Source organism: Chelonia mydas, chromosome 4 (genome assembly GCF_015237465.2).
Source record: "Chelonia mydas isolate rCheMyd1 chromosome 4, rCheMyd1.pri.v2, whole genome shotgun sequence".
NCBI lineage: Eukaryota > Metazoa > Chordata > Testudines > Cheloniidae > Chelonia > Chelonia mydas.
In genome coordinates this window covers 52,007,047-52,034,354 of record NC_057852.1, presented here as the reverse complement: position 1 = coordinate 52,034,354, position 27,308 = coordinate 52,007,047, and the positions used below count along the sequence as shown (strand labels likewise).

The 27,308-nt window shown below is 43.0% G+C and overlaps 1 protein-coding gene and 1 long non-coding RNA gene across 4 annotated transcripts; one reads left to right on the top strand and one right to left on the bottom strand.

Annotated features, from left to right (window-relative positions):
* Positions 1-11: 11 nt before the first annotated feature.
* On the bottom strand, positions 12-27,308 carry MGST2 (microsomal glutathione S-transferase 2). 3 transcript variants are annotated; one of them, XM_037897236.2, is made up of 6 exons: positions 27,167-27,308; positions 17,563-17,662; positions 15,331-15,401; positions 7,870-7,951; positions 3,820-3,963; positions 12-1,434 (listed from the first exon to the last, which is right to left on the bottom strand). In XM_037897236.2, exons 1-5 carry the CDS (start codon positions 27,222-27,224, stop codon positions 3,831-3,833), a joined length of 444 nt encoding a protein of 147 aa, XP_037753164.1. In that variant the 5' UTR covers positions 27,225-27,308; the 3' UTR covers positions 12-1,434; positions 3,820-3,830. The 3 variants fall into 3 exon arrangements, with proteins under 3 accessions (XP_037753164.1, XP_007062890.1, XP_037753166.1); XM_007062828.4 differs by lacking the exon at positions 12-1,434 and having other exon boundaries at positions 3,535-3,963; XM_037897238.2 differs by lacking the exons at positions 12-1,434; positions 27,167-27,308 and adding an exon at positions 27,091-27,148 and having other exon boundaries at positions 3,535-3,963.
* Positions 4,393-6,797, top strand: LOC122465596. The gene is made up of 2 exons (XR_006290541.1): positions 4,393-4,893; positions 5,301-6,797. It is a non-coding gene; the product is annotated as an uncharacterized LOC122465596 (long non-coding RNA).

Here is a 27,308-nt window from a genome sequence, read left to right as displayed (position 1 = left end):
ACAGAGAAAAGTGACGTAATGGAAATTCATTTTTATTGGAAGGGTACAGGAATTAGCGCATATATGGTGACAGGAAGTTTGCTGATGAGGGCTGAGTCGCTGTTGTCTTTGTAAAGCTTCCTCCAAATACTCCGTACTGGGACCAAGTAATAGAGAGGTAGATTTTAATAGGTTTGGTTTTTTTCTTACTATGGTGCTGATGTATATGTAATGTTTAAAAAAAAAAAGGTTATTTGTAAATAGGTTTTTACAATTCTGCAGATATCACTGGGTCTACTATCTGTAAAATATATACATATAAATATATATATACTGTTTGTTTAAAATAGAGTATTTTTATTTCATTCCTTAACTCATCCTCACTGCAGTGGTATTGCACTTCAGATGACATCTAATTACTAATTTGTACTGTATCCCTGACAGCAACTTGCTCCATTTTATTCAGATTTTTCTAGTGTTCTGTTTTTACTTTGTACATTAAGCATTGCTTATTTCCTTTTGAGACCTGTACAGAGCTCTGAAAATGTAGAAATGACCTGATGTTAACATACCACTTTTAAAGAAAAAACAAAAAAACAAATAAAAGATTGTTATCTGAATCAAAGAAAAGACTGATTTATAGGACTCTCACTCATGGCACCTCACATTCATCCTACCATGATATCCAGATATGATCACTATTATCTTTGGGGCTTCAAAGGAAGAAGAGGGATCGAGTTTAAAATGGGCGTGAAGGTTAGTTTATTCAGTCGGCTAGCTATAAAGTAACAGTCAGTGAGAAGAAAGGGGCAAAGTCTGTTGGGGTTTATTGATTACAAGAGTGAACCATTCACTTTGTGATATGCTGTCATGATCACCAGTAACAACAGCTATAATTAACATTGCAAAAATGTTTTCATTATAAGTCATTTTCACACTTTCCGGAGAAATCATTTTAAAGTCTTAATTTTTTTCCAGGTTTGGGCTGTGTTTTAAGGTTTTCTTTTAATTTTATTTGAATTAAAAGTTGGAGCAAAATTGCTTCAGTCCTATTTGAGTTATGGGAGAGTAAAAAAGACACAGTGTTCCCACTGTAAAAAAACAAATTTTTTTTTGAAATCACTCTTCGAAAAGGGTGACAGTGAAATCAGCTGAGGTTCGAAACGTGATATTTGGCATGTACTTAGCACTCAATGAGGTATAGTGCTTTTGCCTCCTTTGAGTGGGGAAAAAAATTGAAAAAAAAAAAAAATAAAAATCAGATTCATTGTCGTTGAGGGTGCTCGGTATCTCCTGGGATCAGGCCGTCATTTTATATTAAGTGTATTTAAGCTTTTATTATGATGGTAGCAATTTAATTTGCCCTCGGCAATAATTCAATTCCTTCCTTGTGAGTGAGTGGTCAGCCGTTGGATTTGTACTGGAGTTTATCCAGTCGAGAATCTGATTATTACCCTGTAAAACAGAGAAGAAATAATATGAAAGGAACATGTGCTACTGCTAGACACAGAACCCTGCTGAATTCTGGTCTTGGCACTGCCACCAAGTTATGTGGCTTTGAGAAAGTCTCCAGGCCTGTCAGTCACTCCATTAAAGTCAATGGAATTACACAGATATAAACCTACTATGTTTCCCCACATGTAAAATGAAGATGATAATACGTACTTACCTCAGAGGGATGTTAGTATTTGTCCAGTGCTTGGTAAAGTGCGTAAGAAGATCAAAGGCAATGTGGTAGTCTCTCTAATTTTAGGTAGCCCACCTCAGCTCTGTAGTGAGCAGGTGTAACTCCCATAATTTTGGTCCCATATTTCTCCTTTAGCACTGCTGCTCTGTGCTGTTAAACAGCTGCTATGTTTCATCCCAGGAGTGGCGGCATTTCATTGGCGTGTAGTACATAGAGTTGGTATATCACTTTGCTCCTTTGTAAAGTGGTTAGGGGCCTTGGGATGGCAGATTCGCTATAAACGTACCAATGCAAGGCTAAGGTTTAGCATGCCTGAACACTGCTTAAAGATGGCCTTTGTGGATCCTCTAAAAGTACTTCATTACTATGATTTAATTTGGTTCCCTATTACCATCCCCTCTCAATTTTCCTGGAGGCAGCACCTCTGATTGTGACTGTCAAGAGGCATCATTTCTGGTAGAATAGATTTTTCTGTCTCTTTTCTTACCTCTTAGTGGACTAAATCCAAGCCCATTGAAGTCAATGGAAAGACTCTCATTAACTTCAGTGGGTGCGGGATCAGGCCCTGTATCTCCTGTTTTTCCCCCTGGAGCCATGGTGTTTGGGAATCTCTCTGGCCACAGTGGCTTCAAGGCAAGTCTCCTTTAAAAGCGCAAAAGCCAGACTATTCATCATCATCGTTCCCTCTGCAACCATAACTGCCCCACCCATGTTGAATTTTAATTCTTTGGACACGCGTAGTTAGCAACCTCATCGCTATTCAGGCACCACAAATGCTAGAATATGGCAAGTGATCTAGTTACAGTGGCTATGGACTACCTCAGCCTCAACTTTATCGTCGATCATCATGTGGAAGATGATCAGTGGTCTGACTCAACATCTGTTTAAGTCAATGGTCTTTGGAATAGGCCCTAAATGCCACATGGTGCCCTGAATGATCAGAACCAAGTGCATACAATATTTATGGCCAAACCCCAGCTGCAGATGTGTGCCAGAAGGAATCTCTGCCTATGAGCTCCCATTTATCTGAACAGATTTGGTGTCACCCAAACAGTTTGAATAATCAGGAATCTGCTGTAACTTTATTTAGACCTGTTTAAAGACATGTAACAGCTTTGCCTTTTTTCTTTCTACAGTGATGTTTCAATTCAACCTCAGCACCATGCCCGGAAAGCCCACCAGGCAGTGATTTTTCTCTCTGCCCCACCCCCTTTTAGTGAAAACTGTTTTCACAGTCAGTTTGCTTTCGTTATTATTTTATGACTCTCTGTGAGCTTTGGCTGTACTGGAGCGTTTGTCTAGTCTCTCCCATACATCAGCCATCTGTGCTTTATGGAGAAACACTGAAATAGATTCAGTTGCTTGACTAGCATCTGTGCCTAGCTGTGTCTAGTTTCGGTCCTGATCCTGCCACTAACTTCAGGTTGGTAGACCTCTGGTTCCTCATGAAGACCCACTGATTTCACTGGGGCTCTCTGCAAAAACAGGGGTCTGCCCACAGAGAAGCCGCAAATCAGGAAGGTGTCCCTGTTCAGGAAAGGCGCTTTGTGGGACTTAAACACATACTGATTTTAAGCATGTGCTTAACTTCAAAGACTTAATCATGTGCTTGAAGTCAATGAAGTCTGTCCGTATTCAGGAAAGCACTGTAAACACGTGCTTAAATGTTCTCCTGAATCAGGGCTGGAGTCGCTTGCAGGACTGGGGCCACAGATTTCTAAATGCCTCTGTGCACGGGCCATGTGTTTCTCTATGTTCAGCCCCAAACACGATGCAGAGAGGAAGAATCCAACAGCCACAGCAGAGCCGAAGGACATTGGGTAAAATAGCTGTCACGTGCAACTGTTTCAAATAAGCCACTCCCTGGATTAACATTGTCTGAATTCAATGTAATTTTTGCTGTCATACGATATTGTACACAAGACCAGTTCATTGAACACGTAACTCAAAAAGTGAAGCCACATTTGCTATATTCTTTGTGCCTGCTTTTCTGTGGTATAGGAAAGAAACAGTGTAAACAAATGGTCAGGAAAGACATGCACTTTACATTGCAATGGACAATTAATAAAGAAATCTGGATGCTTTCATTCCACATGATGCAGCTCATCTGCCTTTTAATGTCCAGGGAAAGCATCTGCTTTATTTATTTATACCTAAATAATCTTCAGAGCAATTTATGTAATTTCTTTCCTATGCTGATGTCCAAGTATTCTTCCAGAAAGCTATTAGTAATCCCAGCTGCAGCCAGGGCCATCAGTGAGAGCAGAACCACCACACTCCAGTAAAAACCTGTTATCCTAGAGGACAAAAACAGAAAGAAACACAATGACAAGATGTACACGCTGTGTTTGTTGTGAAACTTTTCAGTCTACACCAGCTGATCAGAGCTGTGCCAGAGAAAAATGAGCCACTGATGAAACTGATTTGAAAAATAAATGACCTTTTCACCAGAAAGTGATTTTTGCAGGAAAAATTAGTAAATTTTCCTCTCTGAAAATGGTGATGTTCCCCCGAGGTAGTTGTGTTTGACAATTTGCAGTTTGTTCCAGAGTGGGACTGATCACAGCATGAAGAATTAGTCGCTGATGTGGAAATGGAAAAATGTCACTGTGACGGGGTGGACTCCTCACACTAGCCCTGCAAGAGCTGGATTAGGCCAGGTGGGCCCAGTCAGCTAATTAGACTGTAGAGGAGACTTAGGCTGGAGGCAGCTAATTAAGGACAGGCTCACCTGTACAGGAACAGGCAGGGCCTGTATTTGGCTAGTTGGTAGTTGGCTGTAGGGGGGGGGGCTGCTGGGAAAGGATGTAGGGAAGTAGGTTGCAGTCATTCCAGGAGTGGAGGAAGTTGGAGGCTGGCAAACCCAAAGAGGTGGGAAGCAAGATAGGAAGCAGCCCAGGGAAAGAGCAGCAAGAGGTAGGACTGTACGGGGACTGTGGCTGCTTGTTATAGGGTTCCTGGCCTGGAATCCAGTGTTGGGGGCATGCCTGGGCTCCCCTACCAGCCACTGGGGAATGGCAAGGGCAGCAGGGCTGGAAAGACTGTGGATTCCCCAGAATGGGAGAACTTTAGTGACCTGGCTGGAGGGCCAAGCCACAAAGAGGAAGCTGCAGATCTGGGAGTGAGCAAGCCAGCAGAGTGAGACAAGATTGGTGAAGACAATACTGGAAGAGTGTGCAAACTGGAAGAGCTAATCCCAGGACAGCCAGCAGGAGGCACTGCTTGTGGTGAGTGGACAATGTGACAGTCACCAGTTACCAAATTTATTATTAATTCTCAGGAAAATGTGAAAAATCTTTCATGCAAACAAAGCTGGGAGGTTGGCACTGCTCTGCTGCAGGTGTGTGTGTGTGTGTGTGTGTGTTTGGGGGGGGGTTTGCACACTTGTCAAGGCCTGGGAAAAAGGTGAACTGCCCAGGCACCTCTTATGTTTACGGATTGCAGCCTTACCACATGGAAACTGGGGTTGGTATGTTCAGTTTGATAACTACACATGCTCTATGACTTAATGTGGTGTCACCTAGTTTGTGCACACAATTGTGGGGTTTTGCAGCTGCAATGGGAACATGTGGGAGGCTCAAAGCGTCCTGTGCAGTAGGCAAGTAGGGAAATAATTATTTCCATTTACCTACAGAGAGGCAGACTGAGGCAAAGGTAGATTGTGTGACATGCTCAAACTCACAGAAGGAGTCAGAGTTGCAGCTGAAATTAAAACTCTCAACTTCTTGGTTCACAGCCCTGTGCACAGGTCCCCTGACCACAGCTCTCTCCCAAGCCCTGAGCCCTGTGTAAGATCAGCATTGGCTGAGATAGATCATCAATACTTACTGAAGGTGGCTTTTGTTGAAAATACCAAGAAAACATTCTCGCATGGCCCTTTGGTACTTTGGGTTTCCACCAAAGGCAGAAAATGCAAATGGGAAGGAAATGTTAAGCCAAAGTTTTTGTTGGCTCTTTTAAAAACCAGTTTTCCACTCCTCAGAAAGAGTGAAATATCCCCAGCAGGCTGAGAAACGTTGGAAAATCAAGCATTGGCTAGATGCAGTAGGAGGCCCCCAAACATTTTTCCAAGAACGTTGTTGTGCACTGTTTTGGGATCCAAATAGCAGTGGTCAATGGAGAAGGATTCTAGCAATAAGGAGCAAGATGGAAAAAGGAACTTGGATGCTGGCAGTCTGAACTGGAACAGTACAGAGTGTCCTATAACTGGATTGCTCTGGGGTTGCTAATTGGATACATAATCTCACAGCTATAACAGGTTACTGCTTCAAATGCAGGTCAGACTGGGAATGACCAAAATTCATCACCAACTGAGGACCATTCAGTGGTCTATGTGAAATGTATGGGTGGTCTCAGTACAATTTCTAGTGGACACGTATCCTCATTACAGCTGGCACCTTTGTTGTCAGTCCGTGCTGAAGATGGAATTACCTTCATACGGATAGGGCTGTCCTCTCCAGGTTGAGATCTATTGACAGGGCAGAGTGGGCAAACTGGCACTGCCTCTGTCTGGCCAGTACATGTTTTGGGCCCAATTCTACAACCCTTACTTGTACTGAGCAGTACTTCCGTGAACAGCCCCACCAAATGTAAGGGGCTGATCAGCATGGGCAAGGGTTGCAGAAACAGGCCCTTTTGCCCAGATCCTCAAAGGTATTTGAGCACTTAACGGCCATTGATCTCAATGGCCGTTAGGTGCCTTGAAGATGTGGGCCTTTGTGAATAACTCAGTTTCCCAGGGCACCAGTCTGGCCCCCGACAGTAGCACTGAACTCAGCTTAAATAAGTGAAAGAGTTCCACCAAGTAACAAAGAGCAAACCTCAGTACAACAATAGACCCAGGCAATACCTTTGTTTCCTTGAGTGCAATTTCAGGAGCTGATGGTATAATTTTAAAATCATAGAGTTACAGAGGGGGAAAGGTTTCTTAACAAAGAAGCTTTTTTTATTTAGTTGATACAAAAAGGATATTTAATTTCAAAATATGCATTCCCTCCCAGATATTCCTTTATAGCTGTGGTCCTTTCTGGTTTTTCAGAGGGTTATCCTGACAATTGCATCTCTAACAAAGGGCAAATTTTAGGGTATAATTTTATCTGGGAGTCTCTCTCTTCCTCATTCCTTAGGGGCAGAAAGGAAGGAAGCCTTGCAGAATGGGGCTACTAACTGGCACTGGGTATTTTGAGGAGCAGGGAAGAAGCAGGAGGTTAGCGTTGGTGCATTGACTCAGAAAAGTAGAGCTGGAAAACATTTTGTTATTCCTCTAGGAGCGGAAGAATGGACTAGAGGATTGTTCCCTATAAAGGTGTGTTAAAGTGCTTGCCCCCCAGCCCCTTCAGTCTAACTGTAAACCCCTCCAGGGACGGGGAGTTTGTCTTTTCCTTGTCTTACACACTGTATTGAGTTTAGAAGAACATTGGCATCACAGATGAGGCTGTTTCTTTAGCCTATCTGGGTTAATACAGTACTGAGATGAAAGAGGAAACAATTTGTGAGAGTGCGCATGCGTCCCATCAATGGCAGCATCAGATTTTGAAATGGAGAGTGGCAGGTAGAGAGATCTTGCATGGATTCCAATGCTATTGCACGTTTCTGCACTCTCAAGCCTTTGGAGGATCAGTTTAAACACTGTAAGCTTGTGCTTATCCGAAGCCTCCTCATCTGTTTGGTGAAAGTTCCTCTAGCTACAAGGTCAAATTTTCTTGCTCGTTCCCATTGTGTACTTTGTGTGGTCTGCATAATAAATGTGTTAATACAATGATTTTACTATTAATGAACTGAGGAAATGCTGGCAGTAGTACAAGCCAGACAGGTTGTGTGCAAGCTTTGCCTCAACAGTCTCCAATGTAGTGCAATCCTGACCTGCAAATCTCTAGGCTTTCTATTTCTGGGCCTCTTCACTGCACATATGCCAACCCTGTTAGACTGTAGGGTGCAAAGTAGGCACCCACAGGGCATTGCACTGAGACCATCAAACCTCCTGTCTCTTGCGACCAGTAGCACATTCACGCTTTAACCTTAGGCTTCAGCTGCAGCAGCCAGCTACCTTCCCTGCGGGTTTTCATTTCAGACCTCTTGCTGATACTTTACACGTGTTGCATTCAATTATAGTCACTTTTCACTACCAGTCGTTGGTGGCAAGCCCAGCTTCAGGCCACAAACTGGAGCATTCAACTTAAGCACAGATGGTGGGTCCTTCTTACCTTCCTTTTGCAGGCTCTGCACTTCCATGGAAGTATTTGTGATGGGTGTACATGTACACCAGACCCAGAAGGGCAGCCAATTCTGAAGGGGAAAAAAAGAGATTAATGGGAGAAAAGTTAGTGGGGAATTTAAAAACTAGGATTTGAAGGAACTAGTCAGTTTCATTGTGATTATTTTATTTTTGTAGTTCCAGGGGTTTTCATGGCATTTGACAGACATCTCAATCCCTTGCTGTAAACAGTCACACTTTGTTTCTGAAACAGAAGACTTTTTATCTACTTATTTTATTTGTTGCCATTAATAATTTGCATTTATATAGCATCTTTAGGTGAAGGATGGGAGTATGGTACACACTGTAATGAATTATGCTCATGTGATATCCCTCTGAGGTAGAAAAAATATTATCCCCATTTTACAGTGGGAAGGAATTGAAGACCAGAAGGGACATAACTTGTCAATGGTCACAAGGAAGTCAATATCCGAGCTAGTCCCAGAATCCATCTCTTGTGCTACTCCAGTTCTGGGCTTGTACCCACAAGCCTCCCCAGTCCCGCCTTTAACTAGCTGATTATTAGCGTACAGGAGAGTTAATGGTCTGGAAGCAGTGAAATCTTTTTCTTCCGCAATTCATAAGCATACTCTCCTTGGGGTGTTTCACTTCACTACCTTACCAACGGCCTCAGCCATGACCTAGAAGAACCACTCTTCTGTAAAGGTAAGAGGTAGATAAGTCGCCCACCACGGGACCCGTTTAGTTAGAGAGATCACAATTCAACATAAGTGTCCAACATTTGTGGAGTAAACCGAGAAAGGGGCGAATCAATTCCAGTAGCAACTAGCCAGAAAACAATGGTAAGGAGTCTAAATATGATGCACTGTCCATAAGAGATAAAGAAACGGGTTCAACAACTGCTGAACAGCAATAGAACTAGATTTCAAAGAGGCAAAATGAGGCAAAAGTCTGATAGAAAGTCTCCCTGTCCCCCACCTATGGGATTGTGCCACCAACTGGTTTCACAGCTCTTCGATTCACTCTGAGCTGTTCAGGGCCTGATCTCACTTATGTTGGTGCAACTTCAAGGACTGAAGCAGAATTATTCCCGATTTACCCTGCTGTGATGGGTTCGGTCACAGAGACCCCCTTGGGACTGTCACCTGATGCGCTACGACTACCTCTGAGCCAGTTTTCTCTGCCAGTTTGGGCCTTCAGAATCCTGCCTTGTTGAGCCAGACACGCCAGTCTGCTCCAGCACAGACCCAGGATCTGACCCACCCCCCAAAGCCGCAGACTTAACTGGAAAAGACTTAGCAAGTGCTCCTGTCTCTAGCACCCAGACACCCAGCTCCCAGTGGGATCCAAACTCCAAATAAATCCTTTTTACTCTGTATAAAGCTTATACAGGGTGTGATACAGCATGGCCAGAGGGCAGCAGAAGAGTGTTAGAAGGGAGCCTTATTCCCTGTAGAGGGAAGAAAGTTTGCTATAAATTAATTAAAGCACCTGAAGCCAGTCACATGATAAAAAACCCCTCCTTCAATCAGACAAGAGGAGGAGTTGAAGCAGAGTGGATTGCATTGGAGCAAAGAGCAGTTTGGAGGGGTTGAAACAGAGTGGATTGGTGTTAGAGCAAAGAGCAGTTTGGAGAGAAGCAGAGGAGAGTTTGGAGAAGTGCTGTGGTGGGCTAAGAAGACCAAGACCCTAGGTAAAGGGACACATGGTTTGTGCAGAGGGAGGGCAGGAAGTCCTACAAGCTGAAGGGCAGGAGAGGGAAGTAGCCCAGGAGAAGGAATTGCTAGTTCTAGTGGTTTACTGCTATCCTAGGGCCCCTGGGCTGGGACCCGGAGTAGAGGGTGGGCCTGGGTCCCTCCCTCTCCACTCCCCTCCTCTAGGATACTAGTGGGGCAGTTAATACTCCAGTTCAGGGGCAAGAAACGGTGCCCTGAACCCCACCCAAGAAGAGAGAGCGCGAGGCCCATCATAGTAGTGCCGGCAATTTGCCACAAGAGTAAACTCATAAATTGTCTGCCCTCTATAACACAGAGAGAGATATGCACAGCTGTTCCCCCCTCCCCCCCAGGTATTAATTACTTACTCTGGGTTCAATAATAAGTAAGTGATTTTTCTTAAGTATAAAAAGTAGGATTTAAGTGGTTCCAAGTAATAACAGACAGAAGAAAGTAAGTTTCCAAGCAAAATAAAACAAAACATGCAAGTCTAAGCCTAACACAGTAAGAAACTGAATTCAGGCAAATCTCACCCTCAGAGGCTTTTCACAGGCTAGAGTCCTTCCTAGTCTGGGCCAAATCCTTTCCCCTGGTACAGTTCTTGTTAGCTCCAGCTCAGGTGGTAATTAGGGGATTTCTCATTACTGGAACCCACCCCCTTATATAGCTTTGGCACAAGGCAGGAATCTTTTGTCTCTCTGGGTCCCCACCCCTCCTTCTAAATGGAAAAGCACCAGGTTTAAGATGGATTCCACTACCAGGTGACATGTCCTGTGAGACCCCAAGCCTTCATTCCTCCTGGCCTAACTCACAGGAAGGCTTGCAAGTAAAGAGAGCCATTTGCAACCAGTTGTCCTAGTCAGTGGTAGCCATCAAGATTCCAAACCACCATTAATGGCCCACACTTTGCATAATCACATTAGGACCTCAGAGTAAAACTAGAAATATGAAATATAAGATACAAGAATGATACATTTATACAAATAAGATAACCGCACTCAGTAGATTATAAGATTTGTAATGATACAAAAGACCTTTTGCTTGAAGCATATTCCAGTTACATTACAGTCACACTCATTAGCATATTTTCATAAAATCATATGGAGTGCAACATCACACCCTGGTGTCGAGAGACTGGAATCAGATCCTTGTGAGCCCAGACCCTGATGCTTTGGAGAAGAGGAAACTGTGTGGCCCCGCTCCTCCCCTTTATGGAGTCTTTTATCAGCATGGTAGACCTGAATCAGCTTATGTAATGAAATCAGTAAAATCACACAGCAGTCCCAAAAGTAATATCCCTATTGCTCTGGGATGCCTTTACACCATCCTGGGCGAGCCCAGCAAAAGCACAGGGAACTAAATAGAGGAAATTAAATACCTGCAGTATCTTTCTGCATTTTTCAGATTTAACCCTAGCCAGCCCTGCTAAAATCAGCTACATTGCCCTGGGCTTGTCTGGGCAACAGGTAGAGTCCCCTATTCTTTTAGTCTAACAAAATACTTGGAAAAAATAACTTTTACTATATTCCACACTGATGACAGTGAAGAAGAGACTCTTACTGGGCATGCTGACTGGGGAAAAATAATTAAAATGGGAAGTTACCCTGGTCCCTTTCGCCTCTCCTTTCCTCTCAAAAGGGAGATACTACAGTAGGTGGCTGTGCCGTTGGCTAGCAAACACTTCTGTCTTTTCCAAGGGCCTGGCTCTGATTTCACTTATACAATTGTGTGGCACCAGTATCTCCATTGATTTAAATGGCATTACTCTGGATTTATATTGGCAAAAATGAGATTAGGATCTGGGTGGGGAAGAAGTTAGCCTCCAGAAGGTGCCTTTTTGTAGGAAATCACATATCACCTGTAAAACAAAGAGAAATTAGCGCCTTTAATGACTGTATAAATGGAGGGAAAATTAGTAGCCGGGACAAGAGAAGCCAAAAAGGGGAGGAAACTAAATGGCACTTGTACTTATGCATCTTCTCTCCAGCCACATTGACTCCGCTAGGCCAGAATACCAGCCAGAGAAAGAGTTAATAAGAAAACAGAGATGAGAACAAGGGTTATTGTTTTACCAGGAGCAGTCACAAGAGATCCAGCTCCAAATTGAGCCAATGTCATCATCACTAGGAGATCCCTGGACAGTGTCACAGGACTTCCTGGGTGACTGGGAAAGCCACATAAGCCTTGCCCATGTGAACACATTCTGAATAGAGGTGGGCGAATATTTTCAGATTGCCCCCCAAAAATGTGGCTTTGGGTCAACCAAAGCTATGTAAATTTGGGTCGAATCTGAAGAATAGTTCCCCTTCCCCCCAAAACCCTCCTGAAAAAGTCACTTTTGTTTAAACATTTTCTAAATTTAAACATTTAATTTTTTTGTTTCAAAAGATGGTGTTGAAAGTTAGCTGCATGTATTTTTTTAAAAGCAGGGGTGGGGCGGGCAGAGTGAAAGAAACCTGAATATGAAACACTTTTTAAAATGGAGGGGAAAATTTCATTTCAGGTTGGAAGAAAATGTTTTGACCCAAAACAATTCCCCCCCCCCCCCGCTGAATTTCTGATTTGATCACCAAACTGAAAAATCAATTATTTGCTCAGTTCCAATTCTGAATCCCCCTTTCCAGCACTGGTGCAATTTCACCTGTGCCGACAATGCTGTTGTAAGTGCTAGTATAGACAGGGTTTTTTCAATTCCCTGTTCTCGGCTGTATTAAGTACAGGGGTTAAAGTAAGAAGGGGCACAGCTCTCTCTCCTCTGCTAAAAGAAAAAGGGGGCTCCCATTCTCTCCCTGGCTTGCTCTCCCCTTCTCCTCCTCAGCTAGTACAGGCAGAGTTCCTGCTGTTGTTTTAATCTACTTTAACCACAGACTCAATCTGAAGATCTTCAAAACCCAAATAGATTTTTCGTGACACGGTGCTGAAAATGCCTGAGCCCGTGTAGGCCACATCTACAATAGTGCTCATCACGTTGCACAACTGTTCCACATCTACAATAGTGCTCATCACGTTGCACAACATGGCCTTAGGGCCTGCTGCTGAAAAGTGGCAAACATGCACAATCCCACTGAAGTCAAGGTCAAACCCTGAGCAGTTTGTGTCCCTGTTTCCCCGGCTGTGAAACAAGGCTAATAATACTTTTCTGCCTCACAGGGGAGGTGTGGGGCATCCTGTTTGTACAGTGCTTTGAGACCTTTCGATGCAAGGCACCATACAAGGCAACATATGATTGTAGCTATTATCATATTCAGGTCTGTGTTCTGACAAGCTTGGCTGCCTCAATGCACTCAGTTTTGGATCACTTTTGAGTTACCAGATGGAATGTGGTGGCTCTGTCTCCCCAGAGATGAAGTGGGCATTAATAATCCCATTTCACTTAGGCTGTCAAAATGGACTTTAACCCTAAATTCTGGTAGGCCCTTCTAGTCCAGAGTTTTTCAATCTGTTTTTTAAAACTGGATCTGTTACAGGCAAGATTATGATAGCACCTCCTATTATTAAGGTTGCCTGTCGCTCCCTATTATGTCTCTATTTTCGGTTGCTTACAACTATGACAAACTTAAACATTTTGGCTAAACTTTTCTCTGTCAGGTGTTTGTCTCGGACAGAACTTTTTGGGGAAAATTTCAGCCAAAATGGTGGTGGTTTTCAAGAATATGTTTTGCCAATGCTAAAAAAAAAGTTGGCAACCTTTTTTTTTCATAAGCTCTAGCACCTGCCAGGCTTTCAAGCAATGACTTAAAATTTGGCATTGCGGGGGTGGCTTTTGTACCAGGGATGTGCCTTTTGCCATACTTGTGAAAATCTGCCTGTATCTGGCCACATAATAAGCCTATGAAAAACTGCAATTCATATATACTCTGCAGAGATTCCTTAGATTTTTGCAGCGAAATTCACTGAAGATGCCGTCCGCACTAGGCATGCTCCAGACTGGAGGCACAAATTTAACAGTGAGGCGAAAACAAAATATTGGATAACTGATCACTAAGTGAGCACCATCCAGTCCATGCGCTGAGTGAGGCAGGGGGTCATGTGGAAAAGTGAGTGTGTGATGATGTAATGAAAGACTGCATCATAATGCATAGGCAAAAGGGGTTGCACAGGCAACCTTAATTCCGGCATTTCTTAACTTTTTTTTGAGTACTTGACTTAAAATAACATTATCATGGTAGCAAACTCAAGTACTCAAAAGTTAAGAAATGCCACAGTTAACGTTGCCTGTGCAACCCCTTTCGCCTATGCATTTTATATATATATAATAAAAAAATTGTGGCCTGCCTTTGTCCAGCAGACATCAGAGGGTAAGAACCAGGCACATCTAGTTTTTATTCACACCAATGGCATTTCCTTTATATTTATTTCTAGAATATTCCCCCTTGCTGCAGTTTTTACTCCCCGATCATATTGTATTTGTGGGAGAACAATTGGGGGATGAGTCAGAATCACACTGCATTTCCTATTGCAAGACTCATTCCATGTATCAGTGTGACGGGATGTTCATCCCACACTTTTCCTGAAAGCATTAATGCATACTGAAAAGGGGGCTAATTAACGAAACAGGCCTCAGTAGAGAGGAATGAGGTGGCTAAGCAATCCTCTGACTGAAAGAAGAAACCCAGCTGAGGAGGAATGAGCTGGGCTGAGACTAAAGGCAGGAAATTGGCAGCAGAAAGGGGCTGCTGGGAAAGTCTGCAGTCACTTCCTGGGAGAAGAGAGGTGCTTTTGGGCTGGCAAAGCTGGAAGAAGGAGGAAGCCAGGAACACAGAGTAGAGGGCAGGCCCATGTTCCCCTGCCAGATGCTGAGGGAGTGACACTACAAGGCAGTGAATGAGTAGACTACCTAGGACTGCTGAAGGAAGACTCTGGTATCCCCGAAGGGGGAAACACATGGAATGATTGGCCTTAGGGCTGAGTCACAAAGAGGCAGCAGCAGCTCATGGAGTGAAATGGATGCAGACCCAGAGAGAGGCAGAGGACTGCATGCAAATGTGGGAAGGGGTGTCAACCTCACAAGCTATTCCCCAGAACGATCAGGAGGAGGCGCCATCCCAGTGGTGAGTTGAGCACCCTCAGAATCAGGTTCTCAGCTAGAGGGGGAAATGAGAATTTTATTTTCTGAAATGAATGGAGAAAATGAGCTTAAATACTGAAAAAAAGGAGAAAGCGTTTTATCTTTTTTTTGAGGGGGGGTGCATTTGAATATGTGGAGGCTTATTTTCTCTCTGGAGAAACATAATGAAAACTGTTGTTAATGATAACAATGTACAACACAGGTTTTTATACAGATTAACAAATTTACCTTCCGAACACTCCTCTGAAATATTAATAATAATTATTTACTTACTAGTGGCATTAGGTGTTAGGAGGGGATTCCATATGTGAAAAAGAAGAAAGACTATTTATGTTAAATTCTGCCCTTGGATGCATATTTTGGGTTCCTAATGGGAAGTCCTCACATATTGGTCTGGCCTAAAGAAGTCAGTGGTAAGTATATCAAGGTTTGCATCCTTAGTTTGCAATGAGTAAAAGTTGGTAGAACAGAAACATGTAAAATACCAAGATCATTCTGGAGCCTATTTACTCTTCCTCATAACTCCAGAACAAGGGGCACTCAGTGACGTAAAGAGGTAACATTTAAAGCCAAGAAAAGGACATCTAATTAACCTCAGGGTACAATTGAAACTATTATAGCTGATAAAACATTGTTTAGGCCAAAATAAAACAACAATTGTGTTTACCTTGTTTGAAAAACCAGCCTGCAATCCAAAGAGCAACCAGGAAGATTGAATAAAACTCCACACAGTTTTGTCTATGGAATAAATTAATAAAAAAGTTACCTGAGCAAGAAAGAAACTATGGGTGGGATTTTCAGAAGCTCTCCGCTTTGGCCAAATGCTGTTCCCAGTAAAGTTCATGCCATTGGCTTGGATGGGAGCAGAGAGAGGCCAACAATGAGCACTTTTGAAAAATCTCACTCTTCTGTGTCTTTTCAAATATGTAGAGTTCTGTTCCTATCATTGTGACTGAAATACTAGGCCTTGGTCTGACTATCCCTATGACTATAGTATCAAGCATGACAAGCACATGGTAGATCTTCTAAATGATTACAACAACAGTAATGGCTTGAAAACACAACTTTCAGTTGTACCTGATATCACGTTGTTTTTTTCTTTTCCTTTGCTCATATTCAAAATTTTAGTATTTCTTTTTTACTTAAGGCAACTTTCTATAACTGGATATTTTTATTATCCAGTAATGTTAGTTACATTAGATAGGATCGTTTTAAAATAACCCTTACATTGCACATTAAAATCTCATGCTTCAGGGCATAAGCCAATCACTAAATGAAATGATCTAGGACAGAGGTTCTCAAACTGTGGAGAGACCCCCCCGCTCCTTCCCAGCCCCAGCTTGGGGGCTGCCGCAGCAGGGGAGAGAGGGCACATCCATCACATTAGAACGGTAAGACTACTGATATTAAAATATGAGTTGTGTGCTTTTATGTGTAGAACAAAAAGTTTAAGTTTTTGTTTTAATATAGCTCTTTTATCCAAAGTGCTTTATAATAGTTAGCTAATGGTACAAACAACATTTGGAAAGATCATTAAGTGATCTCAGCAATTTTCAAGTGGTCTGCGGGGGGAAAAAAAAAGTTTGAGAATCACTGCTCTAGGAAAACATTCCTCCATGGGCAGGTTATTCCACAATTGTCCACTGATCCACTTTGGCTTTTCTTACATCAAGGGATGGTGATGTATCTGGTATTTGCCACTCTGAGAAAAGTTCCTTGGCTCGATGAACCGCTAGATAGATCCAGTATGACAGTTTCTATGTTAAACCAACCAAACCTAAATAAAAAGCTGGAAGCTAAATGATGTGACAGTTGAAGCTTTAATTAAACTTCACAGGGAGTGAAGTAAGTGGGTTGCATTGTACATCTAGTGTACTCTATTCAAAAATTAATTGCTGAATGGTTTGGCCTATGTCTGAGACACTTTTGTAGGTGTGTAGTTACTAGTTTGGTGCTTGTGACAACTATTGGTTTTTTTTGTTTTTTTTAGGTAAAAGGATACAAAAATAGGTGACTCACCAGGACAAGTTTCTTAAATGCTTGTTAATTTTTTAACTCAAACTAATTAGCCAGTTTACCTGTATATTGTCAGAAATTTCAGTCATTCATCACAGATGCCCTATAAATTTGGGGAATATACATTGTAATCTTCATAAAAACAAAGGCTAAAACCCTGCTTAAAATAAACTCAAAGCAGCCTTAAATGTGAAGTTTTGACCAGCATATTCACATTAAATAGCTCTGATCTGTTGTTCAATTTCTCTAGAGATGTTGAGTAGCCATAGTGTATTGTCTGTCTGAGCTTTCTGTGTTTTCCCTTTTCTGGACTGAAATTGCTTTTGCAATTTTGGAAAATTAAAAATTCCTTTGAATATTTGAGCACAAAGATTTCTAAGTCTAATAAATATTGAGTTTGTGATTTTAGGTATCTTGAACTAGAAAGAAAAAGTACATGGAACCTCTCCATATAGTTTGTAGAGAAACACAATGACTGAATCTCCTTTCAGTGTAAACCAGGAGTTGAAGACCAGTGTACCTGGGAGAATCAGGCCCAATGAACATGGAATGAATATGCAATGCAATTACTCTTACGAGGAGACCCAAACACTCACAAGTGGTGGACAGAAGCCCTTGGTCATGCAAGGCCTCAGGTTAGTGCAAAGTCTTAGTAAATGCTGTTCTGTGGAGATGCCCACAATTGTTACACCCATATCTTGTAAGAGAGAAAGGTCACTGAGAGTTAAGATCTATGCTCATAGCATACAGCAGAAGATCATAAATACCCTGGGAAAAAAATCACTTCACACTTGAATGGCTAAATTAGACCTCTGTAGTGTCCAATTAATTAAATGAATGAGAAGTTTCTCATTGCCACTGTTTTAATGACCCTAGAACTTACTGTGCACGGAATATTCTGTCAAATTCTGGGGTTCCGGTGACTTCTGGGGGCATGATCTTGTGCTGCTTTCTTGATTTTCCTACAAGCCAGGCAAAATGACCTGCAAGTAAAAGTAATGGATCAAGGATTAAAGAGTCTTTATTTTTTCAGAAAAGCAGCAGGCCCTGTCAATCCTCTACAAATCTCAATTTTTCAAATGGACATAATCATTCCTCAGGTTTTGCTTTTAAATTTGAATGAAAAGGACCAACACCTCTTGCAGCTCCCCTAGCTTCCCCTATAAAAATTCACACGCTAACTTCAAAGGTGACCTGAACCTTATTACAAAATCCAACTTCAGTAACTTTACACTTACGTGCTGAATGCCCCCCAAAGCAAGAGAATTCAGTCACTAAAACTGTCTAGTTTCAGAGTAGCAGCCATGTTAGTCTGTATTCGCAAAAAGAAAGAGTGCTTGTGGCACCTTAGAGACTAACCAGTTAGTCTCTAAGGTGCCACAAGTACTCCTTTTTCTTTCTGTAAAACTGTCTACACACTTAATATTCTGTACCTCCTCTGGCAAAGCATGATGTTGAGGATGGCTGGCTCCTGCTCCATATGACACCCCAGCATGTGTAGCCCACCTACCTAATAGTGAGAGATCTCTTTAACAGATCTAGGGGGCCCGCCCACTTCCCAGAACCCAATATGAGATCTAGGGAAGCAGGGGTAGGAATGAGTTGGGTTTGGTTCATTGTTGCTAGGCAGATGCACAATTGGCACTAGACATCCAGAAGTTTCTGGAATTGGGTGTGGTAGTTTTGGGAATGCTCAATAGGTTCCCTGCTGCTGGACTCAGACTCCATGAGGGCAAGTAGTCAGGGAAGCTGCTTTACAAAAGACCATGTGCCTAGGGTTGCCAACTTCCTAATTGCAGAAAACCAAACAGCTTTGCCCCGCTTCCTCCCTTCCCACTCCCTCCACTGCACGCTCTCCCACAGCCTCACTCACTTGCTCATTTTCACTGCTCTGGGGCATGGGGTTGGGGTGTGGGAGGAGTGAGGGCTCCGGCTGGGGGTGCAGGCTCTGGGGATGAGGGGTTTGGGGTGGAGCAGGGGACTCCAGGCTGGGGCAGCGGGTTGGGGCATGGGAGGGGAAGCAAGCTCTAGCTGGGGTGAGACCAGAAAGGGGTTCAGGATGCAGGAGGGGCCTCTGGGCTGGGGCAGCAGATTGGGGTATGTGTGGGGATGAGGGCTCAGGCTGTGGGTGCAGGCTCTGGGCTGAGGCCAGAAATGAGGGGTTCAGAGTGCAGGAAGGGGCTCTGGTCTGGGGCAGAGGGTTGGGATATGTACTTAACTGAGTGGTTGGTTAATTAGTTAGCTGACTAGCTGCTTTCAGCAGAGGAGGAGAAAGAGTCCGAGAAAGCAAGAGGAGGAGAGAGAGTCTGAGATAGCAAGTATGAAATCAGGATGGGGGTGGCGGGTAAAAGGTGCCTATATAAGAAAGAGCCCCAAATATCAGTACTCTCCCTATACAATTGGGACATCTGGTCACCCTAGTTGCATGGATTTCAACTGAATATTTCTACATGCAGGTGGAGGGAAGATGTTGCTTTTGACTTGGCAGACTCTAACTGAGATTCAGGTGAACTCAATCTAAGCTTTTGGGAACTGTTGAGTTCTTCTCATTGTTTCTGTGGGCACTGACTGTTTAATTTTTCTTTATGTTGAACTGTGAAGATAATATATATGGTTTATAGAGTAGCCATGTTATGTTGTAAAAATTAAGTTATTTTTTTCCTCTATCATAAGATTTTATAAAGTTGGTACTTAATTCTTAAGTTCATTTCTTTTGTTCTTTTGGACTTGATTGTGAGGAGTTTGACCCTGTATGATCCTTGGTGAAAAACCTCAGTGACTGAATTCTGGGTCTCTAGGTGCTTTTCTGTGGGACTTGTGTTTTTTAGACACTAGAGAAGGGCAATGAAGCCAACTGTAGCCCACCCAAAGGTTACATAAGCACTATGCTAGTGACTTCACACCCACCACCCTAACCCACGTGGAGCCAGCCCTAAGGTCCTGCATTTTTGTGCTGTAGTAGTATTAAATTTTGTAATAATATACAGGTGAGTCGCATCATACGCGCATTTAACTTATGCAAATTCAACTATATGCACTCGGCAAAAAAAAAGAAAAATAACAAGATACCTGTAAATAGCGCGGGCGATTCTGCCAACCATTCCACTTAATGAGCAATGCCCCAGAGTGAGCGTGAGATGGGAGACATGAATCTACTGTTCCCTCAGTCGGTCTCGGTTCCCGCATGCCTCTCATAGTCTGAGCATCTCGCCGCACTGAGTGTGATTCTAGTGTTTAAAGATACTGTACATATTTTTTTTGTACAACATGGTCCCCTAAACGCAAGCCAACTACTTCATCTGGTGCTCAACCGAAGAAACAGCGATCTGTTCCAACGCTGGAGGAAAAACTGGCTGTGTTGGACTTATTGAGAGATGGTATGTCGGTCTCCAACGTGGCGCGTAAATATGGCCACAACGAATCTAGCATCCATGCCATCAAGATTCGAGAGAGGAATTCATCAAGCCATGGCATCAAATGCTCCAATAACTGCTAAGGTGACGAGCCAGGTGCGTGATACGACTTTAGTGAAAAGGCATTAAACTTATGGCTGGAAGACATGAACTGTAAACGTGTGCCTATCAATGGCAACACGTTGCGAGAAAAGGCTCTTAGCCGCTATGCGCTGTTCAAACCTCCCGCCGAAGAGGGACAGCCTTCTGATGAGAAGGAATTCAGAGCCAGACAAGGTTGGCTTAACAGTTTTAGGAACCGCTTCAACCTCAAAAACGTGCAGACTACTGGTGAAGCTGCATCTGCCAATGAAGAGGCAGCAAAAGCCTACCCCAAACAATTAAAGAAAATCATAGAAGAAAAGGGCTATCTTCCGGAACAAGTTTTTAATGCTGACGAGACTGGGCTCTTCTTGGGGGGGAAAAAAAAAAAAAAAAAAATGCCCAACTGCACTTACACTTGGAAACAGAAAGACAAGCCTCTGGCTTCAAAGCAGCTAAAGACCGTGTGACTGTGTTGTTTTGTGGCAATGTGGCTGGGCATTTAATAAAGCAGGGCTTGCTCTACAGGGCTGCAAATCCCCATGCCCTAAAAGGCAAGAACAAAAATCTCCTGCCTGTGTTCTGGCAATCAAGTAAAAAGGCTTGGGTGACAGCAGCATTATTTCTGGATTGGTTCCACAAGTGTTTCATTCCAGAGGTCAAGCGGTACCTCGAAGAGAAAGGACTTGACTTTAAAGTGTTGCTGATCGTAGACAATGCTCCTGGCCACCCTGCGGCACTCCGGTTTGTGCATAACGACGTTGAAGTCGTCTTTCTCCCCCCCAGTACCACCTCCAACCTCTCAACCAAGGCGTGATTCGCCGTTTCACGTACACGAGGCTTACGTTCTCACGGATACATAGCGCCATGGATGCTGATCCCAATCTTAATTTGATGGAGCGTTGGAAGTCCTTCAACATTGCCGACTGCATCACTTATATTAAACAGGCAATGGATGCAGTCAAGCCTGAAACAGTCAATGCATGTTGGCGAAACCTATGGAAAGAATGTGTGAATGATTTTAAGGGTTTCCCAACCATTGATGAAGTGAAACTCATTGTTCAAGTGGCCACGCAAGTGGGTGGTGATGGCTTCGTCAATGTTCTTGAGGAAGAAATTGAAGAATTGAGAGCCATAGAGAAACATTGATTAACGAAGAGTTAGAGGAACTAATAAAATAGTTTACAGTAGACTAAGATGATGATGATGAACAGGAAGAGCCAGCAGGTTGGAATCTTCATAAATTTGCTGAAGTGTTCCAAGCAGCGAAACACTTGAATGATTTAACTTCTGAATACGATCCCTCTGGAACAAAGCCTCAAAATCACATGTCGTATTACAGACTATTTGAGACCGTATCAAGAAATGTTTGAGAAGCTCAAGAGACAAAAGCGACAGTTGCCGATCACCATGTTTTTCAAGGGAAAAACAACCAGCAGCAGATGAGCCTATGCAATCAACTTCTTGAGCTGAACCAGAGCCAACCACTTCATCTACAACTCGCTCTCATCACCCAAGCTCTCCGTCGCCTCCATCTCCTGGATCGACATCAAGCCCTGACAACTCCCCTGTAATTACCCCTGTAATTAAAAATACAGTACTGTAAAATTATATTTTGCACATGTATTTATTATATACTGTACATTACTGTATACTTTATATGTTTATACATATTACTGTACAGGGTTGTGTACACAACCATGTACAGTATACTGTACTTTATGGGCAATTTAAGGGATTTTCAAGGGTAATTTTGACTATATGCGATTTTTGCCTTACGCGCTGACTTTAGAACCTAACCCCCGCGTAAGATGTGACTCCACTGTATAACCTTTGAGAGAGAAAACATTACATATTTTGGAAACGAGCTGGGTACCAAATGTGTTTTGATACATTTGGCAATGGTTAGTATTCTGAGTGTGTACACACATGTATTACACATCCATCCCTAGCAATTCATTTTGTACTCCGAGTAAGTGCTGTAACTTTGGGTATGCCTGCACTGCAGCTGGGAGTGTGCTTCCCAGTGCAGGGCTACAGATGTGGGCTAGCTCTGCTCCAACTAGCATGCTAAAAATAGCAGCATAGCCAAGCCAGGAGTAACATGGGCTGAGCTCAGGCAGGCCACCGCCTGACTGTTGTTTTTATCACACTAGGTCAAGCAGAGGTTGCATGTATCTATCTACCCATATCAGGAAGCATGCTCCCAGGTGTCATTCAGACCTACCCTTTGTGTGGCCCTGGGGATAGCACACTGAGCTAAGACTCAGATCTGGGTTCTATGCCTGGCTTTGCTAGAGGGTGATCTTGGGCAAGCCACTTCAACTCTCTGTGCCTCAGTGGCCTCAGCTATAAAATGAGTTCTACTCACCTCTTTTGTAAAACACTTTGAGATCTATTGCAGAAGTGCTATACATGAGCTAGGCAGTATTACATAAGAGGTGTGTATTATTATTAATTATTACTACAAATAGACTAAATACCTGCTGTAAATGCAAAAGTCTTAACTAAGGAGCTGTGACCAGTATTTCTATAATCTCCATTCCTCTGTGTACCTAAAATCTATTTTCATTGCCACCTTCAGCTCAGAAACGTGAATCTTATTTAAAAAGTTTGTCAGATTTTGATGGAGATGGCCAGGTCATACTTGATACAAAATTAAACATGCAGAAAAGCAAATCTGATTTACTTAATAGTGGCCACAGGACAGGACAACATGGTGTTCTGTAGGAGGCTCTGGTTTAGGAATGACCTGATACTCTCAGTCTGATAATCTTCAAGGGGACTTCAAGTGATTGGAAAAATCCACCTCAGACCTTGGTAAATTATTCTGATGGTTAACTATCCTCATTGTTAAAAAATGAGCACCTTATTTCCAGCCTGAATTTGTCTAGCTTCAACTTCCAGCCATTGGATTTTGTTATTGGTCCACTAGACCAGAGCCCTCTACAATTTGAAATCTCCTCTCTGTGTAGGTAATTCTAGATAAAGTTAAGATTTTGTCACGGGTATTTTTAGTAAAAGGCACAGGCAATGGATGATAAATCATGGAAGCCAGAGCCCCGGGGCTGAAGCTGAAGCCAAAGAAGTCCATGCACATCTGTTAAAGTCACAGAATCTGGGACCAAATCGTAACCTTAATTATAAACCATGATCAAATCACCTCATAACCTTCTTCTGGATAAACTAACTAGACTGAGCTTCTTGAGTCTCACTGTAAGGCGGGTTTGCCAGACCTTGTACAGGATTCCCCTCTAGAAAGGCCTCTCTGCCTCCATTAATGCGCCTTCATTTACATTGTAGCTGATGACCAAGCTGTGATTCACTACCACAGAATTCTTTTAGAGGGGGAGGGTGGCATTAGAGGAGGTAGAGGAGCATATTTCAGGGTAATTGTGCTCAGGGGGACAAGATGGCCACTTTTTGAAATATTTCGGGGGGGTGGGAGGAGGGAATTTTCAAAAGGTCTCCCTCTGGCCCTTCCCTTACCACCCACTCAAAATGCTCTCTTCCTCCTGCTGCTACTTAGAGCCACCAAACCCTACTTGGTTCACCAGCTGCAAGGGCCAATTTGACAAACTACATGTTTCATTGGACCACCATCTGCAGCTAGCAAACCAGAGCTGGTTGATCCCCAGGCTGTACTTTGAGCCGGGGGGCATTATCAGGCTGGGACAGGATTCTCAGCTGATGAAATAAAGGAAGTTGGCCAGCTGAGCAGCCCATCATACCCAGACTGGTTTAGAACAACCTTGGTATGGACTCAGGGAAAAATCTCAGCCTATTTAGGGCGGCTAGCATGGAATTTTGTGCCTCAGCTGGTGCAGTACAGCCAGCTGGAATGTGCTCTAGTACAGACAAGGCCTTAGCTGTAATAAAGTGTACACTTGCCACTGGTGGTTTAACAAGCCTCCAGTTATTGTTGGGTTTAAGAGGCTTCAGTGAAATCATACGGGGTGAATTTGGCTCACCATGGGCAAAAATACAGACCCTTGGGATCGTACTGCACTGACAGTGGCCCATTCCTTAATCGGGAAAAGCTTCCACCAAACTCAATGGGATCTTTGCCTAACTCAGGACGGTGAGATTGGGGTTTATATGCCCCCTGAAAGAAGCGAGTAACTTTATACCTACCCAACTACAATTTTCATAACTTGCTATCTTTTGCAGACAGACAGGAAGTTGCTTTTCCCTTTGAAAACCAGTTGTAACCATTTTTTTTTTACTGGGGAATTTACATCGCTTCTTTCTTAAAAGAGAAGATGCATCTAGATGCTTTGAATTATACAATAGGTGACATGAGGCCTCAGCTGCGGTGGAACAAGTTACCATGTATACTTTTTTCACCAGTTAGAATTTGCATCTTAACTCTTTGAAAGCAAATAGAAATGAAAGCAGTTATGTATACCCTAGTTTAACCCCTTGGATTACAATCCAGCACAAATCCAATCGACTTCAACCACTGGACTCCAGTCACATCTGAGGCAGCTGAGAAGTATGCTTGAGTTGGTCTTTTTCTGATTTCAGCTGGCAGTCACATTTAGCAAGGCTGTCTCCTTGCTATGAAAATATAGCACAAAGCTTATGTACAAGGGACAGCACCCTCAGATGTCTTATTCCTGGTGCAAAAATCATGCACAGTGTAAAATCAGTCATTTGTATCACAGTCAATGGTGTGTTAAACTATTCTTGATTTGAAAACAAATCAGATGCCTCATAGTAGCACCTGACTGGATGCAGATAAAACGATATTTGGTACCAAATAAAACACAGGACAGGGGACACTGTATCTATCCTATCTACAGGATCATCTCCAAGCAGCCATGACTCAAATTCATTCTACTTCAGTCTGGAGACCCACTAGTTTTTCTAATGGGTCTGTAAAACCTCCCCTTCTCTCTCCCGCAGCAAGTCTTAAAAACTAAGACATTGCTGAAAACCCACTTGGTGCAAGGTTTCTGCTTGCTCATTCCATCACAGACCACTTCTTGCTTGGCTTAATCCGTGGCCCAGCCTGGTTCCTTGAATACCCATGTGATTCTGGGAGGCTGAAAGTTTGTCCTACTACGCCTCTAGCTGCTGTAAGGTGAAGCATAGCTTCCAGCGCTGCTGCAGAGGGGTCTTATTGCCTAGTTGTTCACTCCCAGTACAGAACTGTACATGGAATAAATGGGAGTGCAGACAAGCCACTAGGTGTTTAATAGCTAGGTGTCTTGTGCTGACAGCTGTCAAACAGTCGGACAATGGGCTGCTCCCACTACCAGAACTGGTTGTAACAGGTGCTTACACTGCCACTTTAACAGAATACACGGAAGAGCAGAGGCTTGGGCAGGGCTGGATTTTCTGATTAACCTCACCATCTCTGGGTGGGTCTCTATTATAAAGTTCAGTTGACCTAACCACACCCTCGGTGCTGTGACAAATCACCCTGATTGATCAGATGATACAGTTAAACTGATCTAAGTACCCCTCTATAGACACTACTAGGTTAACGTGATTCTTCTGTCGACCTAATTATCGCTTGTTGAAGGGAGGGATTTACTCCCTTCTGTTACTGTCGTGGCTACAAGACAGTGTTATAGCAGCTCACCTGCAGTGCTGCAACTGTGTCACTGTGGCATTTCTAGTGTCGATGTAGCCCCTGTGTTTTAGAGTTTTCAGAATGTATTCACTTTTTCGGCAGCGGCTCTTTGCCCTTCCTTGTCACATTTCTTCCTGTTTTCACTTTAAACAGTGTAAAGAACAACAGCCCTTGCAGCAGGATGAACTTTCATGGAAGCTCATGGTAAATATTGTCGCAGGAGATAAACGCTGTGCTAAGAGCCACACAGGTTGTTCGGGAGAGCCCCATCTGGCACACGCAACTCAAGAATGAAAGCAGTGTTGCCAACTTCAAACATTCAAAAATCATGAGCCAGGCCCCCCTCAAGTCATGAGATTTTAAAAAATATTTGTTGGGTTCTTTTTATTTGGCTTCTGGTTATTTAATCTTGAGGGTTCACATTTTTAAGCTTTTTCTCCCCAAATTAGAAACTTTTTTTTTGCAATGAGTGACATGACCCAGGAACTGGGGCTTTAAGAAAACACCAAATATAAAGAGTTGGCATTGCTGCAGACAAAGCAGTCTGCTTACAAGTACTGACAAAGCCGTAAACTTGAACCTCTGCTCCTTTTCATGCTTAGTCCTCCTTCAACCCATACAGCATATATATCCTATGGCTTGGTGTAAACACAACCATATTATCTGAAGGAAAACAATTGCTAGTGTTGAAAATGCTGTCACTGTACCATATCTAATCACACTATTGTCGTTCTTCTTTCTCCCGTTCCATTTATCTACTATAGCTGTAGTTTGCAAAGTGGTGGGAAAGCCACATACTGTATGTGAATCTAAGAAGTATTTCCACAGTGGATAAAATAAATCTATATATTTAGGAACCCCTGATGAGAGGATATTATGAAACATCCACATGCTGCAAGTGCCTTCTTTGTAACTTAATAGGTTTTGTCCTTTTTCCTTTCTGATATTAGATACCTTGCCATCTGCTTGAGGGGACAGTTTTTAAAAGCATTTTTGGCTCAAGGCTTCATGAATGTGATTTTAGGAGTTGGTAGTTTTGAGGATTCAAGCTGTGTAAGTGTCTAAAAAACCCGAAGCCAGCGCAGAACATAGCTGAAGGGTGAGTCTGCATCAGCTTACAAACTCTCTAGCAACAGTTTAACAATCCCAAAAATCTACAAACAAAACATAAAAGGGAAAAATTGTAAACCCACCCACCCCACCCCCTAGCAAGGTAATCTGTCTCCCTGTATCACATCCTCTTCAGAGGACAGAGAAGGGGTACCTAATGCTCCAGTTGGGGACAACTTTTTTTATGAATTCTCAGACACTCAAAGTGACAAGAAAACTAGCTTAGTATAAAATATCTCCAGTGTTCTAGGATCCATGGAAACCATCCCTCAGCCCCAGCCACAAAACCCCACAGGCCTTACTTTGCTGGCAGGCTGAAAGAAGGGATACTGCAGCAAGCAAAATTAAATCACCAGCCATGTTTCCAGCAGCTTCCGTCTCTCTGTGCAGCCAGGGCACTGTGTCAGAGTGTGTGTGTGAGAGCTACAGATAAAGAAGCAGGTT

Bases quoted from the DNA above. Each gene is read 5' to 3' on its own strand.
- MGST2 (XM_037897236.2), bottom strand. From the start codon at position 27,224: ATGGCTGGTGATTTAATTTTGCTTGCTGCAGTATCCCTTCTTTCAGCC. The intron at 17,663-27,166 runs GTAAGGCCTGTG...TTTTACTTGCAG, and splicing joins TCTTTCAGCCTGCCAGCAAA to GTCATTTTGCCTGGCTTGTA. The intron at 3,964-7,869 runs GTAAGAAGGACC...TTTGTCCTCTAG, and splicing joins GCAGAGCCTGCAAAAGGAAG to GATAACAGGTTTTTACTGGA.